The sequence below is a fragment of the Phaethon aethereus genome, assembly GCF_964289735.1.
Source record: "Phaethon aethereus genome assembly, chromosome: 1".
Lineage (NCBI taxonomy): Eukaryota > Metazoa > Chordata > Aves > Phaethontiformes > Phaethontidae > Phaethon > Phaethon aethereus.
In genome coordinates, this window is record NC_138575.1 from 148,459,745 (window position 1) to 148,478,152 (window position 18,408).

General features: G+C 36.3%; 1 protein-coding gene across 2 annotated transcripts in view; it reads right to left on the bottom strand.

The window, feature by feature from the left end:
* The window catches only part of REV1 (REV1 DNA directed polymerase), a gene marked incomplete at its 3' end in the record, with an annotated part of 51,232 nt that extends 33,538 nt beyond the window's left edge, over nucleotides 1–17,694 (bottom strand). For both annotated transcript variants that reach the window (XM_082013984.1, XM_082013983.1), the window contains exons 1-7: nucleotides 17,187–17,694; nucleotides 16,256–16,388; nucleotides 14,286–14,454; nucleotides 7,561–7,710; nucleotides 4,707–5,425; nucleotides 2,736–2,843; nucleotides 1,154–1,270 (exon numbers count right to left, since the gene is read on the bottom strand). In XM_082013984.1, the coding sequence (XP_081870110.1) occupies nucleotides 1,154–1,270; nucleotides 2,736–2,843; nucleotides 4,707–5,425; nucleotides 7,561–7,710; nucleotides 14,286–14,454; nucleotides 16,256–16,388; nucleotides 17,187–17,243 (1,453 nt within the window). In that variant the 5' untranslated portion in view covers nucleotides 17,244–17,694. The remainder of the gene's footprint in view (nucleotides 1–1,153; nucleotides 1,271–2,735; nucleotides 2,844–4,706; nucleotides 5,426–7,560; nucleotides 7,711–14,285; nucleotides 14,455–16,255; nucleotides 16,389–17,186) is intronic.
* Nucleotides 17,695–18,408: the final 714 nt, after the last annotated feature.

Below are 18,408 nucleotides of genomic sequence, written 5' to 3' on the forward strand. Positions count from 1 at the left end.
TAAACTACAGCAAGAACACAAATAAAATGGTATCACTTCCTGTAATAAGGTCCTTGTTTACAAATGTCTTTGAAAATTGGCAGAATTATTAGATTATTTTTTTTTAAGTACTAACATTTCAGAAACAACCATGGAAGAACCACCTGTTTTTTTTCATCTCTTGTATCAACAAAATAACTTACTGAGGTGTAAACTTTGTAACAATAGTACTTGCTACCACAAGATTGGTTAAAAGTGCATATACAAGGGGCAGCTGCTATTTAATTTCAGTTTAAATTTGGAAGTTGAGTTTCTGCTTTGCCCCTTGTATATGCACTTTTTACTAACCTTGTGGTAAAAACGAAGTTTCAAGCTGATTAAGCAGACTGTTGGGGGGGGGGGGGGAAAAAAAGAGAAACAAGTTGCCAATGTTTAGCAGTATACTTTCTCATACTAAATGCAGTTCAGGCAGTATAGTAATAAAAATCTTTAATAAAACTATGTTTTGTTTACATTAGTATACTACTACTTGAGGACACAAAGGAACAAATTCCTAAGTTACTGCAGGTAAGTAAGGAATTCTCAAACTACAACAGATGCCCTGGTTTTGAGGAAACAAAGTACTGGAGAGACCGAACTCATGGAAGTTGCACAGACTTTGCAGAAACCTAAAATGCTCTCAGGATCACAGAAATTAACATATTGTACACATGCAATTCAAAAACCAACTTGAAACAATTTCTCACTGGCCACGTGCTGTCATTTCTACTTTTGTAGTAATAAAATTTTAGTAGCCTTTTAAAATTTATTTTAGACCTTATTCTCTATAATAGACTTACTCAGAAAAAACTGATCCTGGACAACCTGTATTTATTTCTTATTTTAAATAATTACTTAACATTATATCTTATACTCAACCTCAATGAAAGTGAGTAAAACCTAGAACTACTCTAAAATAATTCACCCATACTGAGCAAAGCTAACTAACAAGAAGTCACAGTGGCATGTTATTACTGAAGGCCAGAGAGCACTGTGTTGTCCGAAGATTTTCTTTTCTGAAAGCCCCCGCATAAGAAAAAACAAATTTATCCACTGTGCACTTATTAATAACTTTAAGGAAAAAGTCTTCAATAACAAAAGTTAGAAACATACAGACAAACAGACTTATCTGTACCTGCTTTGCCATTCAATAGCTTATTCTGGTAATATTGCTGTTCAAGCTGGGGGTTTGCACCAGGGCGCAGTGGTGCTTTTCCTGCACCTCTGTTACTAGTAACAGCTACTGGTTTCCCTGTGGAGAAGAAATGCATGTACTTGTAAATCAACATCTGTAATAGCCTACTTTTTAATAATAGCACAACTAGGGCAAGATCAGAAAGATGTCTGCTTTATTTTTTTATAATTTATTTCAAGCTTATACACTCTTACAACATTAAGGAGGAAACAGCTATGAAAGTGACTCTGCACTGTGACTATGAACATGCTGTCTTAACTGCAGCCACATGTAAAGAAGAAAAGCTTTTAAAGAGTGAAAATACAGCCATACTAGTTTGTCTTGTAATAGTAAGTTTGAATGGAAGCTGTGAAACTTCACCAACACCCTAATAATTCATTAGTTTAAGACACAGCAAACACTGTACTGATTTGAAATATACTCACTTCCACTTGTTTAATTAACTGTACAAAAATCAAATCTTCAATAAACTTTTGACTCATTAGTAATATCAACACCTCCATGATTTTTCTATAGGAAGCTAATTTATGTACTGAAAATTCTGGCAGATTTCCGTGGAACAGAAAAAATATTTGCAGAAAAGTCCTAGGTTCTTTATATTCCAGCAACGCAATTTGAAACTTGGCAGGAAATAAAGTTTTAAAACCCCAAACATACCAGGAGTATCTTTGATACAGTTGCTCCTGCCTTTGGACAAAAAGACAGCAAAGGAACTATATATACAGCATACTCTTTCCCAAGGTCTACAATAGCTGGGTGTCAGATAGTCATCACTGCACCAAGTCTTCAGACTCATGCATCACTGAAGTTCTGTGTTTGCACAGAATAACAAGTATCCCCATTTCTGAATGGTACGCTTGTTAAAAATCCACCCAAACTTGCTAAGGAGCTCCATAAACTCTTCCTATGCCCTAAGGATGATCATACAACTCACACTTCTAAATGCCAACTGAATCGTTCATCCTCCAGCCCTTATAATACTTCATGTGTAAGAGCTTAGATAGAAAAGGGAAGAAGAAACAAATTTCCCTTAAAAAAGATTAATCAGGCAGAGACAATTAATTCTCAGCCTTGACCTTTCCACTTAAAGGAAAACAAAGGTTAAACAAAGCTCCTTACAGCAGGAAAATTACTAGGATATCACTTTTTTTTTTTTTTTTAAACACAGTGTGACCAAAACCCACTTTTGGTACAACTAGAATTTGATCTCCGATTTCTAACATGGTAGGTTTAAGTCTCAATAAGATATGTGCAATGTTATAGGGAATGGTTACTCCAGATTTTACTTCTCTCTTCTTACTTTAGATACTAAAAGAAGACAGCAAGGAGAATTCCAGTACTCTCTTCCACTTGCTTTCAGATTGTGAGAAAGCAAGCAAGAACATAAAAACTGCATGGTATGACTGTCAAAGATGCCAGAAAAAAAGACTAACATCCAAAGTTCATTTTCTAAGTGTGCAAGTTTGGTTTTGTTTTTAAAGGCTTAACTGAGTAAATTGTACATGCAAAATTAAATACTGACCTTTGAGATCCGGTCTATTTCGGATAGCCACAGACACAAAGAAGCAGTCCATATCCACGTGCATTATACAGTTCTGTGGCTTGGTTGAGCTCGCAACAGACACATTACCTAGCATGAAGATACACCAACAGAAAACTTGAACCCTAATTTATACACTTTGGTACTACTCACAGTAGTCATCAAGGACTATTATCAAGTTTTACCACCTTAAATGATAAAGATTTTTTGCTTCTTCTCACCAAGAAGATAGGCACAGACATTTACAAAATTCTCAGCAAAATGTAAACATAAACATTAGAAAAACATCCTAAACAATCATCTTAAAAGTTTCTATTTTATTTTCTCATAAACAATACCTTCTTCCTAACAAGTTCCCCCAACCCAAGGAGATTAATGCATGTTGAGGGAACTGGATCTTAATTTCACTATGTTAACACTGAATCTGGAACAGAGAACTTTACTCCTTTTTGTTCATCAATCAGAAGACTGTTTGTTCCAAAAGATTAAAAAAAAAAAATTAGCTGCACTAAGAGCTACCATTAATTCTTCATGAAAGAGAACAAAATTAGCTTTAAACATCCCATGCAATTGGATTTTGTCATGGCTCTACCTACACTCATGCAAAGATTCAAAGATGAGCAAGATAACGCCAGAGTGAAAAACCTACACACCTAAAGCACTAGAAATACTTGTGTCAAGTATTCTAGAAGTTCAAGCCTGCATGTCTATGTTGCTGACCTAACAGAGGCGGCTGAATCTAACAACAACAACAACCTTAATTTGAACAATGCGTAAAGTGTAACAGAGAAAAAAATATTTCAATACATCAAATGAATTGTTCTGCTTAACATCTGAGTTAATTACAGAATAATCAGAAAAGTGTTTTCCTCTTTTTAATAATTTACCATTTGACCTTATTCTTTGAAAAATAAGGACCGTCACATAAGGGGCATATTTACAAATCATGAAATCAAGTTAATGCTTAAAGCTGCTACTTGTAAATTAAAACACAGTCCTTAACTATTTGAATACTATAGGCCAAATCAAAGAGAAAATAAAAATATATTAGCTTATACCATATTTTGATGGAAAAAATACACATTAAGGTAGTTCATAAGCTAACACATTTTGTAACTCGGGTGTCCTAGCACAAACACAGAATCAGTTAATTTAGTTATCTAACAGTAATTTTTTAGGATGTGGTAATGTATCATCAAGCATATTTTCTTATGATTACAAGTGAGTATTTTTACAGCGCAAGAGTCAGAATCTCTTTGATGGTACAGAGCTACACTTTTAATTTAATAAGACTGTAAATGAGAAATTCTAAAGATGCAAAATACTTCATCTATGCTTGTAACACTTTGCTTCTCATGAATTACATGTATTTGTTCATTTTTGGCCCTTGATGTAATGACCTAAAACATTCCTGTTCTGTAACAAGCCAGGTTCAGAAGTCTCATATAACACTGCTACCCATTTAAACAGACCCAGAAGTATATAAAACTCTTACTAACAAAAAAAAAAAAAAAATTTAGATTTTAGTTAACTTCAAATTTTACTCATCTTTAAATTTTCACACTGAACTATACGCAAGGTTTTTTGTCTGTTTTTTTCCCTTTAGATTTTCACACAGCAACTACAGATTTGTGTATTTAGATATATATAGTATTTTTTCCCCTTGATAAATCCACATATCTTGGTAAAGTCAGGAATATTATTTCTACAAGATGGAATTGAATATAGACCAGAGTATCACATTAAGTCACATTTTAAGTTAAAAAAAAACCAAACAAAACCAAAAGCAGTTGGATCCTTTAGTTTTCAGTGCATCAAAGTCACCGAGCTTTTCCAGATAGCCTGACTGTAATGTGAATATTGAATACTAACCTACTTCGTCTCAGTTAGACATTTAATGTACAAAGATATAAGGCATCTTCTCAACATAAACCTTCTTAAACAAGTATCTACCTGGGTCAGTTTTAAGTGCAGACCTGCCTGCTTTCCATTTTTTTAATTTTTCCCTTCCTGGAAAGACACCGCTGTTTTTTCTCTGCAGGCTGTTGACAAACTCTGTCAATTCACACTTCCAAGTTGATATATGATGCAGTCTTGAACGCGAATAAAAGTCAGAAATAAAACTACAATCTGAAGTTTTGGACACAGGTAAGGAAGCTGCCTTGCTAGGAGTAGGTACAGAAGTGCTTTTTGTGCTTGAAGGCCCCTGAACAGTGGAGTGATGAGCACCATTTATTTTAGCATTACTGTGCAAAGATGAAGAAGAGGATGAATTACTCATAGTCCTATGTGGATTCCACGAAAAGCCTGTATTTTTGTTGCTTTGCTGCAACTGCTGCATTGTGCAGTCTCTAAAGTCAACCATGCCTTTTTCAGTCTTCCCCTCCTCCTGCACAGGGCCTGGAGAGAACCTACTTGCAACACCGTTGCTGGAGGGCACCAAGCAATCCTGTGTCTTTAAGGCACTGGTAGAAGTGTGTGTGTGTCCGTTAAAAATGGCAGTACTGTCTTTGTGAGACGGAATCCCATTTTGTTTCCGTCCAGGAAGGATCTGCTCCAGCTCTGTAAATCCAAAATAGTCACTTTCTTCTTCTTCTTCTTCTTCTTCATTCCAGCCACTTATTCCATTAGGTGTGATCTCATTTTCCATCTCACACTTTTTAATATGATTTCTGAAACAGATATGATTATTTATTACCATATCTTTTATAAAAAAGGCTCATTTACAGGTCATTTCAAGCGCTAAGTATTTTTCTTCCTAATTGTTACCAGTATATACTTGAGTAGTTTTTGCATTCTCAAGACAATTACCTCAAACTCTGCGGCATGTCCCCTCAACGTCACAAAATACTGTATAGCTGTACAAAAGGTTTCACAGATGTGGTTTATTATTAATGCAGCACTACCAGTTTACACAGGAGTGACCAAAATTGTGCTGACATTAGAAAAGCTATTTCCAAGGCCATTAATTTGACCAGCAGTCTCCAATCAAATTATAACAATTATTTATTTGTTAACAGAACTGTACTACCATGGACACTACAAATGGTGCAGGAATATGTAAACCATCAGAACCAGTTATCTTTTTATCAAGAGATGTGATTTTCCTTACTTAGTTACAAAGAAAGAAAGAAAAAAGAGAAAAAGAAAGTATAAATAGAAAACTTCTGTTTTCTAGAATATTATTTTAGATTAATGTGTTAGATTCATTGTATCTTCTCTCAAGGAAAAATCTGTTCAAGCTTTACAAATCAAGCATATTCTTAGCTTTTGACAAAAAACCCAAACAAACTACTTTTCATCTTTTAAGCATATAAAACAAAGTATTCTGTCACAGCTGCACTGGCAATTTACATTTACCTTGACAGTATAGAGGCAAAGCTTTCATTCAAAAAAATTAACTCTGTACCAAACCCTAAGTGGAATTAAAACCAAAGCCTTCAAGAGCTGTGCATACTCTTGATCTGCTGAAAAAACAACCAACCATCACTCCCAACTCCCAAACCTAGCAATTTAAGTATACACACAAAAAAAAGGTGGGAAATAATTAGCTATCCAGTATACCAGTGAAACCAGAAAGCCAATTAACTGTGACAACGATTTGGTTAAGATTATGACAATCATAAATTATATTAAACATAATATTTTTGAGGAGTTGCATGGTTGAAAGTGGTATATCCAGTGGTACATATATAGTATCAGTGGATAAGGCAAGCTTTTAAACTCATGTGTTGCAGACTAAATTGATATTTTCTGAAGTCTGAATATTCTTCTCAATTAAAAAACATTAACAATGCAATAGTAAGAGGTGATGGTGATTGTATCACTCATTGTTTAAAATACAGGAAAGAAATATCGCTTAGGATATTCAATTTGTGGCACTGCTTTTATTTTTCCTAAATACAGACTCTCCTGGTAAAGTCTCCTCAGTATTATGCAGAACTGGATTGTAAATAGATCAGCGGACTGTGGAAGAACACAGATCACCATTACAAATCAGAAAGTATAGTATCTTGTACAGTATCCTTGGCCCTGTTTGAGCAGTAGCATTGGACCAGATGACCTCGAGCAGTCTCTTCCAACCCCAGCCATTCTGTAAATTTATGATGCTTGTCTCTAAACAACAAACATGTGCTTCCGGAAAAGATGCAGGAACCCTCTTAAAAAAATCTACAGAATAGTCTGTTCATTTGGAAGGTTTCTTTCCAATTCCTCTGCCAGTTAAAGGTTTTGCTGGTGCTTTCTGTTGTATTCTGTTCTTAAGGTCTTTTAGGAGAATTTTTTATATTGTAATTGCATTTTTTAATCTATCTTCTCTCTCAAGCGTGACTTAAACCTTGGTATTAGCATACATAAGGTACACTGTGACTTATTTTTTAAAAAGAAGCTAAAGAAAGAAATTAACAACTAGTATGTGTTTACATTTGTTCTTGGGCACCTTTAGCAAAAGTAATCAAGTTATAGCAGCTTTTTGTTTTTGAAATAAAGGCATACTCTTCAGTGTCACCTGTCAGAATCCTTTAAGGTATGCCTGTTGCTTCCATAAAAGTATGCTACATCCTAGGACTCCTAGGTTGTGTTACCAAGCGAAGTGTGGTACAAAGACTAGAGACAAGGCTTGGAGTCAAGGTAACTGTAGTTCTGTCCTCAACTATTTATATAGCTATAACTTATTTTTAAATTTCAGTGCCTCAGAGCTTCCCTCTTACAAAGTTGAAATGAATTTTTAAAATGCTAGATAGTTATAAACGCAAACCCATTATGGGTGAATGATTAGCATCTGCATTACAAGATCAGAAACACTTACACCCTGTTGAGATCTTTAGCTATATTGCTTGGACCTGGCATGGCATCTTCAGGTTTGCATATGCTATTAAAGTTGAGACCTTTTTGAACACTTGACTGCTTGGTGTAAAGCTGATATGGAATGTGCGAGAGAAGACGTCCAGCTTTAATGCTGAAAAAAACAAAAAAAGGAACAGGTTACTACTTAAGACATTTAAAAAAAAACCCCAACCTTCTATGCTAAAAAGCATCTCATGCACAATAAACTATTACTTTGGTCATTACCTTTTGCTATTCTGCTATATGTACTTGCAGCCCCTTCCACAACCCCTTTCCCACTACTAGCTAGATTGAACTGAAAAGTAATTTGTGATGTGGTTGGTGACTGGTACTACAAAAGATATTTGCACAGTTGTGTTGGTCAGCTGTCTACATCCATTTGCCTTCTCCAAGTGACACACACAAAACCCAAATATTTAATTTCAAAAACAAAATAAACAATGCCCAGTCAAAAAAACCCAACTGGTAAGTGGTCCAGGTTATTCTAACTGAACAATGCTGACTGAGCTCTTTAACTTGGAACAATGCAAATGCATGTGTTCCACGCACATTTGGGTAGAATCTGAAGGAGGTCAGCTAAGATGTAGCTCAGTATTAAAGAGGAACTACTTTTTCCATTCCAAAAGGATAATTACCCCTTCTTGTGAGAAAATTCACTGAAGAAAGCTAGACAGAAGAATAATTTCCAAATAGACCTTCCAAAAATATCTACCACAATCATTCCAGTTCTGTCCTATGTGTTCCACTGTATTTCCCTCTTTTTCTTCTTCCACTGAAACTGCAATTATACTTCTGTAACTGCTAAATGCCTTAGGGATGTCATGGGTTTTGAAGTGGAATCCTCCAAAAAAATACACCACAGCATGATTTCATTTCTCCACCCCAACGCCTGTTGCTGGTAGTACAGATAACAGCCTTCCCAGCCTGCACTTCATCTCTTCTTCACATACAACTCCTCATATTGAACAGTGGGTCAGAGATGCTGAAACTTCTTACAGCAGAGGAACTTCTCTCATATGAAAGAAGCTTAGTATTAGAGTGCATTTTGAAGACACAATTGGATTCAAATTTTACAAGAGAATTTAGCTGAGCAACAGATACTGTTTTTCTTTTCTTCAATACCTGAATGCTTTCTCTTGGAGATGTGCTTTTTAACTAGCTCAAAATCTGTACGACTGTCAAGGGAGTTGGACAGTGGAACAGAAGCCCTTAGGAGCTTTCTTGCTGCAATTAGGGACAAATAGAGTGGGAGATCACATTTCCCAATTAGATAAATTAAAACTAGCTAGGCATGTACATAGAGACCCAGTAAGGTTTCTATGGGAATGGGATAGTAAAAACAGCCCTAAAAGTGTATCAATTAAATACTGTTTGATACATGAATATATAGCATTCATAAAGGAACATCTTTTACATTAAACATTGCCAGAGTTTAAAAAAAACATGGTAGAGTACAAAGCTTTTTTGTACAGAAAGTGGTGATGCACCAACTAAGCTTTTACAATGCCTTGTTAGACTGTTTCTCATATCACTGCCTGAACCTGGGTGTGTAACTACCCAGGTAATATTTCAAAATCATTACTGCAATTTCAAGATGATAAAAAGCCACATTTATTTCAGAACTTGTTCATGCTAAGATTTTAGCTACCGGAGTAGCTGCATTACTAGATCAATACGCAGTTGGTTTGGTTTTTTCCAAACTGTATTAAGATGAAGCAAGAGGAATCCTATTTTTAGATGCACCATTCAACATCTTTCCCCATTCCATACTCTCTGGATCACAGAATTCATAATCACTAAAAAAATTAGGTTGGAAAGGACCTCTGGAGGTCTCCAGTCCAAACACCGCTCAAAGTAGGGTTATATTTAAAGTAGATCAGGTTGCCCAAGGCTGTGTCCACCCAAACTTTTAGTATTTCCACAGGCAGAGATTCTACAACCTCCCTAGGCACCTACTCCACTACTTATTCTCTTTCATTGTGAAAAATATGTTCCTTAGCCAAAATTTTCTGTGCTGCAACTTGCGTCTATTGCCTCTTATCCTCTTGCTGTGCACCTTGAAGAAGAATCTGGCTCCATGCTCTTTGTAACCGCCATGTAGGTAATGAAGGAAAACAGTTAGATCCCCTCCTAGTCTTCTCTCCAAGAAGAACAAAATCAGCTTCCGAAGCCTCTCGTCATGTATCACGTTCCAGGCCCCTACCTGCGTTGGTGGTTCTCCTCTGAACTCACTCCAGTTTGTCAGTATCTTTCTTGTACTGAGAAGCCCAAAATCAGACACAGAACTCCAGATGTAGCTTCAGAAGTGCCAAATAGATTGGAAGAATCACCTCCCTTGACCTCCTGGCTATGATCTTGCTAATGCAACCCAGTACGCTGCTAGCCTTTATCTCCAGGGCACAACTGTTGCTCCATGGTCAGCTTGTAGTCCACTGGGATGCTTGCCCTGGTTTCAGCTGGGAGAGAGTTAATTTTCTTCATAGAAGCTAGTGTGAGGCTGTGGTTTGGATTTGTCATGAAAATAATGTTGATAACGTGCTGATGTTTTCAGCTGTTGCTAAGTAGTCAAGGACTGTCCAACTTTGCATGCTGCCCTGCCAGTGAGAAGGTTGGGATGCATGGGGTGCTTGGAGGGGACACAACCCAGACAGCTGACCCAGGCTGGCCAAAGGGATATTCCGTACAATACGATGTCATGTGCAGTATATAAAGCCAGGAGAAGAACGAAGTGAGGGATGTTCCGAGTTAATGGCATCTGTCTTCCCAAGTAACCGTTACGTGTGATGGAGCCCTGCTTTACTGGAGATGGCTGAACACCTGCCTGCCCGTGGGGAGCGGTGAATGAATTCCCTGTTTAGCTTTGCTTGCGTGCGCGGCTTTTGCTTTACCTATTAAACTGTCTTTATCTCCACAAAAAGTGAGTTTTCTCACTTTTACCTTTCCGATTCTCTCATTCCACCGCCTCCCTGGGCAGCCTGTGCCAACGCTTCTTCAGTAAAGAAATTTTTTTTACTATCTAGTTTAAAGCTCCCCTGGCGCAACTTGAGGCCATTTCCTCTCGCCCTAGCGCTAGTTACTTGGGAGAAGAGACCAATACCCACCTCACCACAACCCCCTTTCAGGTACTTGTAGGGAGCGATAAGGTCTCCCCTCAGCCTCCTCTTCTCCAGACTGAACAACCCCAGTTCCCTCAGCTGCTCTTCATAGGACTTGTGCTCCAGACAACTCACCAGCTTCGCTGCCCTTTTCTGGACATGCTCCACTTCTTGTAGCGAGGGGCCCAAAACTGAACACAGGATTCGAGGTGCAGCCTAACCAGTGACTAGTACAGGGGTACAATCACTTCCCTACTCCTGCTGGCCACGCCATTTCTGATACAAGCCAGGATGCTGTTGGCCTTCTTGGCCACCTGGGCACACTGCTGGTTCATGTTCAGCCAGCTTGTCAACCAGCACCCCCAGGTCCTTTTCTAGCTGGCAGCTTTCCAGCCACTCTTCCCCAAGTCTGTAGCATTACATGGGGTTGTTGTGACTGAAGTGCAGGATCTGGCTAGAAACCTCATGCAATTCACCTTGGCCCATTGATGCAGCCTGGCCTCTGCAAAGCCCTCCTACCCTCAAGTAGATCAACACTCCCACCCAATTTGGTGTCATCTGCAACATCAAGATATCAAAGTAGACCTTGCCACTAAACACCAAAGGAAAGGCAGTATTGAGTACCTCAACTTTTTCCATATCCTTTGTCATGTGGTTGCCCCACCATTCAACAGCAGGCCTGCTCCATTTGCTTCCGATATAGCTATAAAAGTCATCTCCTTCCCCTTCAATGCTTTGCTAGTTTAAAAAAAAACCTTACTGTGTTAAAGTAATGTGGCATCTCTTCTGAAAGCTGTACTGTTTTAAGACTGGTAGCTTTTATTTATTTGAATATTTTGCATTCTGAATACTCATCAGAAAAATGAAATGAAGTGCAATGTATCAGACTAATCTTTTTGTTCTTCTGGGGAAATTACTTTAAACTATTTTCTTCACATTGTGTTAGATTAACACAGAACTTTAAGAACATTCATTCAATCTGAAAATCAAAATAAGGAATTCACAAATTCTACTAGTAGCTCATTTTAGTGGTTAGTTATCCTCACTCTCTGAAAAGTGATTTTATTACAAATGTCAAAGAATGTTTGTTAAAAGAATATTCAAATTTGAAAGCCAAGCTCTCAGATCACCTTAATTTGGCTTCCAGTGGACATGGCACAACAACCTCTCCAAGCTACATAACTTTGCCGTGTGTCTTTCAAATAAAGGAAGAAAGATTTAGAAAGGAGGTCTGCCTGCACGTCTCTTCCTTCATTTGTTGCAAAAATGGACGTAGCAAAAACATGCAATAAGGGGAGTGCAGAAAAAATGGCTCTGTCACTAAAGGAACCACACATTATTCTGCAATACTGGATTTTGCAATTACTGTTGCCACCTGTTCTCTATGTGATGCTAATTAAACCAAAATTCTAGAGCTACTTGCATTTAACAACAGGTTTATGAGAGTCTGCCTCTAGACCATAGTTCAGAATGTTCACAGTTCAGAAAATGCAGAGCTTTTAAAGCAGCAATAAATTTCAACATATGCCTTACCATAATTAAGTTACTATAAGTAACTGGAAAAAAAAAATCTTATCTTACATAATTCACATGGCATATTCAAATTATTGACATTTTTTGTGTTTTACCTTAATGTCTTCTTGGTGGCTCTCAAACAAAAAATGAAAATACTAGCCATTGTAATCAGTGCCATGGTAAGTTCATTAATCTTTGGAAAGCAGACAGATGCTATAGTGATAAGTACCAATAAAAGACAGGGATTAATAATTCATTCCATTATCAGCAAAGAATTTGAGTCACAGGCAGTAAGTAAGGAACAGTGTTACAGAGACCAGAAGCAAAAACCAAGACACTGAATTAGCAATTTGCAACCTGAATTCAATCTTTTCTGTGAAGATAATGTGGCAGGTATCATAGTGAAAAAAGATGGCATGTGATCATGTAATTAAGGACTAGATCATAATGTGTGCACACAAAGAAATAAATCAAAGCTCCACAGACAAATCACCTTTTCATTCGCAACCTTGGATGACAAGACTGAAGATCTAACAACACTGCTTTACCAGCAATTTATGACAGTAACGTTTTAAGGTCGATTCTTAACCAAACTAAAAAACCCAAACTCATCATATTGCACTAACATGATGTGCACATGAATATTCAACAAACTTCTACATCCACTGTACTGCTTTTCACCAGCTGATCTACTGAGGAGAACATCATTTGGTATTCCACACACAGAGATGGAGTATTTAACCAATGAGTGTTCTTCAATACTGTTGAGAGGAAGCAAGGTATAAAATAGCTTTTATTCCAGATTCTGACATGAACCCTGCTCAGTTCCCTGAATCCTTGTGCCCAACCACATGTATCTGTCTATACTCAGTTATTCTGCCTTATTGTACAGCACAACCTTCCAGAACCAGGAGATGCAGAACCTGAACACAAGACATTAAGGAAAGACACAAGAAAAATTTTAGCAGATTTCATACATCAGGTTTTAGCAAGTCTCTACTGAATGTATACAAATTGATTTTTCCTACTTGGTTAAAACCACAATGAGCTTTAATGGCATCAATGAAAACAGCTACATCTTTCAAATAAAACCACACCTACCATCAGTTTTCCAAGTCCTTAAACTCATGGGTGAGGCCCTTAAACTGTTTAAAAAAATGTACCTACAGTCTTTTTCAAACCTATTACTGGAGAAACCTATAATTTCTGACTAAAGTTTAAAAAATTTACCTTAAAGATACATGATATGAAATAGCTGAATCCAAAGGACTGAAAATAAGAATTGCAAACAGGATTTTACATGTATGTATGCAGAACAGGTCCTTGCCTGTTTCTGCTGGTCATCTAGGAAAGAGGCTAGTTAGGAACAGCATGGCACTGACAGAATGATTTCCAGAACTTATTCCTGCCTGTTCTATTTCTCATGGGTTCCTCAGATGGAAGACAATAATGCAAGCCAGATTAACTGCTCTGAGCCTGGCTATCATCTTTTTCAAGGACCTGAGGACAACTTTAGTTGATCCTATATATTCCAGTGCATGGAAGAACCAAAGAACATACATTCTTTGTAAATAAAACATGTAGGTTTTTGTTTGGTTGGTTGGGTTTTTTTTGTTACAAAGTCACAACATAATAATTGTTTAGATGGATTCATTTCAGTGTTATGAAAATGCTTTTAATCTCTAAATAAAGAAGAATGTCAATTGAAATGAAACTTATGCAATGCACAAGGCAAGAGGTTGAAAAAAAAAAAATCACCTAGTACTTATTTAAACATACTGAGGTGAAGGCTGGTCAATTGATTGGATATCAAATGGAATCAACAGGTTGAGCGGTTCAGTTTCCTGATATGCCTGAGACTCTCTGAATATTCTTAGTGAAGTTCTTAAGAAGAACAATCACCAAGAAGCGTATCTTCAATGTAACAGTGGTATTTTTACTCATCTGTTGCAAGGATAGATTTATTTTAAACTAAACCATAATCTCAAAATGCAATCTTCTATAATGCTGATTTTCCAGATTTTTCTTCTTTTTTTTTTTCCAAAAGGAGAAATCTCCAAAAGCAGTAAGACCTTACCTTTCCATGATCCACTCTGGCCGAACTACTTTTTCTCCTTTCAGTTCTTTTATTTTGGCATTTGGAAGATTTGTGGCAATGATGTGAGTTGTTTTTGATCTGGAATAATACACATGGTATTGGCCTCCATGCAACATCATTAGCCGTCTTAATTCATCAGCTGAAGGATCTATAAAATTAAAACCAGAAATATTGCTGTTTTGTGTCAGCAAATACAGCACGAAAAACAACTTTAATTGAAAAGTATGGTGTCATGACCAGAAAGAGTACAAACCATTGTTTTTCTCCTGAAAAATCTTACAAGTTCTTCAAAGAACAAATCAGAAAAGCCTTTCTGAAGAAATGTAGAAAACTATGTTTCTGAAGAGACTGAATCAAAATGTAAACCTTCTACTTGTTATAGAGGATCTTTCCACACCATACATGGTGGAGGTGGGGGTGAAATACTCAAGTAGACTTAATGTTAAGCTACATTAAAAAACACTTTACATCAACATAACACAAAATTAGATGAACTCACTTATCTTTTCACCACAGTTTGGGAGAGTAGTTTATACTCAGAACTAATAGAAAAGAATTAATATCAAAAGGGTTTAAGCAACAGCACAGAACTCCTACTATACGATTTCTGATTTACTGAAGTGGTTAACTCACTCTTTCCTTACCAGGTTATTCTTGAATTGTTACAGGGAATACAGAATACCTTAAAAATGAACATCTGTTCTTATCCCCTCAATCATATTAAAAAGAGTACTTATTTTGCAAGCAGAGGCAGGGGAAAAAAAAAGAAAAAAGCTTTAGCTTTTGGAAAACCTTTGCAGTGGTGTCACACTAGCACCAAAAGGTTTGGGTCAGCACAAACAGAATGTTTTGAATAGTAAATCTGGCACAAGATACTAAAAAACCAAAAAGTTTATCAATACAGGAAGGAAGAAAACTTTTTTTTAAAGAACACAGTTACAGTTCCTTCCAGTGGCCTACAGTCAACTCTCAAGATATTTCTAACACTTGATTATACCTCTAACTTTTAACTAAAAATAGCACACATTTTCTCCAATTGTTATCTTTCTTACTCCAGCCTTTTGAACAACCATCTTGTAGAGCTCTATTTAGGAACTAGTTCCTTGAAGAATATGCAAATGCTAGAGTTTCACTTAAAGAAACTGTCTGTATTAAATAACTGATTCAGATGTAGCAATAGTTTAACATGTTCACCTTAACCTTTTTCAGCCCATTTGAGCCCTGTGCCCAAACGCGCACTGGTCTATATCACAGAAACTGTATGCATCAGTTATATAATAGTCGCAACATTCTTGGCATAGGTCCCTGAAAAAGGCTTCTAGGAAGTTTCAAAAAGGTTATTAAGCTACTTTACAGAACCCAGGAGAAATATGAACATAAGTATGGTAGATTAAAAATCTTACTCCAGTTAACACGCACTATCAGTCCATCACAGACAATGCATATATATGTCTTACCTCTTCTCTTGTTCCTCCTTCCACTATGAATAGGGTCACTGTCTCAAGCATTATGCCACTCTGAGCAAGAAAACCCCAACATATCCACCCAAACATATATTTAATCCATACACTCCAAGTCCAGTGCAACAATCAATAGTTTGGAAAATTAAAAATTTAATATATGTAGGAGTATGCGGGAAGTTAAAAGGTTCCATGTCAAATAATAAGATCGCAGAAAAGTGGATAAAATTACTCCTATTTCTATCAGTGACTATTCATGCAAATGATTTAGTAAAGTAGTATTTATATTCAGAACCTAAATCTAGTTTTATCTTGAAAAACTTTATCATGAAATACAAAGAAACATAACATACAAAACATATATAGTGATTGTTATGTATTTACTTAGCTGCAAACTCAAGTGTTTTACAGTTCTTTACTCCACTCAGGATGGTAAACAGACACTAGAACAAAACAGAACAGATCCTTAAAAAAAAATAAAAGCTTCACCTGTAAAGCCATTGACATAGATGGCGACTCCACTAAAGATACTTGATGAATTTCCATCCCTCTGGTGCGCTACAGCTGAATCTGACCGGAACTGATCCTCCAGTTTCTTGACCTTTGCCTTCATGTACCCGCCCTAGTTTTTAAATGAAAACAAAAACAAACCCATGATGCTAGTCTTATTTTCTAACATTTACAGACAGAAACTGGTCACTGATAAGAATGGAAACGTAAGCAGCATTCCTTCAGATTGATTTTGGTTGACATACAAAAGACGTAGTCTTTTCTCAAAAGAGAAATAGGAAATCCTCCACCCTAAATACCTATCTACAAGATAACTGCATCTTGTTACCAACATGGCAGGATTTATTTCATACTTCTTTTATCTTATTCTATATGAAAAAGATTCTATCTATACAAAAATTCTTATAGAATAAGAAGAAGGAAGAAAAAAGAAATATAGGAATGATGCAAGTTTTGATGCTAAATAGAAGGTTGATTGCTGAAACAATGCAGAGAATATTCATGAAGCTCCATGTATTTTCAGTTCTTAAATATACATGAGAAAGTAGTATCGTATTTATGTAAATTAGGTGCCTCAGTTATTGTTTGTCCAACTATATAGAAAGTAGTGGAGACAATCATAAATAGTTTTAAAATTATTTAGTTTAGTTTTTAAATGGCAATTTAAAGCTATTCAAGGGTCTGTACTTATTAATAATACAATTCAGTGGATTATTGTGAAAGACGACTTCAAAATCTGGTAATTCAAAAAATTTCTTTTGAACCTAATTATGCATTTTCAAGTGAAGCAAAAGGGTTTAATTTATAGCATACCTTTAGTATATATAACAAAATTGTAAAAAACCTTCAACTACAGTGCCATTTACCTCTTTAAAAAAAAAAAAAAAGCACCACTTGGGTTAGAACATACCCATATTCCCCAGCCATCGCCATCGCCAGCCCGTTTCCGCCATCCACCCCGCCTCATACTGAAGCTTCTGCATAGGAAGAACAATGCTTGATCAATTACATGTTTAGTAATATCAGCAGTGGCATTTCAATGATGCATTACAGGCCGTCTACAGATTATCACAAAAATTACATTTTTCAATGAGCTTCACTGAAGTATATGACTTACATAGTTAACCTAGAAATGAAAAATTGCATAAAAACCTTGTCTCTCAGTTTTGTAGTAATGCATACTGTAGCTCCTGCTATGTATCAAAAACCACACATGCACATTTTGTTCTATTCATCTAGAATAGAAAAAACTAATTACAATGTTCAGTTTCCATTATGATTTATTAAATTCTTCCTGTTCATCATACATCTCCTATTATAAAAGGTTCTTAAATACAATTGCTACCGTTCCTGCAAAATATTGCCCAAGTCAGGAACAATCTTTTATTTCCAGTATGATACTACCTACATGGTGGTATGCAGACAAACACCTCCTGGTAGTAGGGACTGGATTAATTTCACCAATGGATTTACAGCTAATCATAAAAGGTCCAAACACTTGTTGCTCCAATGCAATACATGACATAAAAGCAAAAAAACCCCAAAGGCCCTCTTATGGTCAAAGAAAAGACAGTTATTTAAATGATCTAATATGACCTATGGCTAGGTTTGTGATTTGTTTCTTTGGAGTTTTTTGCTTGTGTTGCTAATAATCAATCAATCAATATACCCAACCAGGCAAACTGTTTTCCTTTATTCAAGACACTTATCCCTAGACCATGAGCTGTGCACAGCAGTGTCCCCAAATGAGCTATTAGTTCACTAGAACAGAACTGGTAGAGAGAAAAAGAAACGTTTTGGACTGTGGCCAACTGTTGACTGCACCCAAGTGATTCACATTAACTATAGCTGTTGTAACACTGATTTTAAATTATTGATTAATGATGTAGTAAGCTCATGAGGTCACTGCCTGCTATTCTGTCTCTTACTTTCTACTCTAACCAGTTTCCTAAACCAAAAGAGTTTTGTCTTTTAGGCTATCAGATCTTAAGAGTGTGAGGACACTACTCTAAAACTAAAAGGAAAAAGATTTAAGCCAGTCACCTTTACTTTATTAAATATTTAATTTCTATTAATTTATTCTCCATAAAAATGCACAAAAATACAGTTAATACACAGAAGGAAGTCAACTG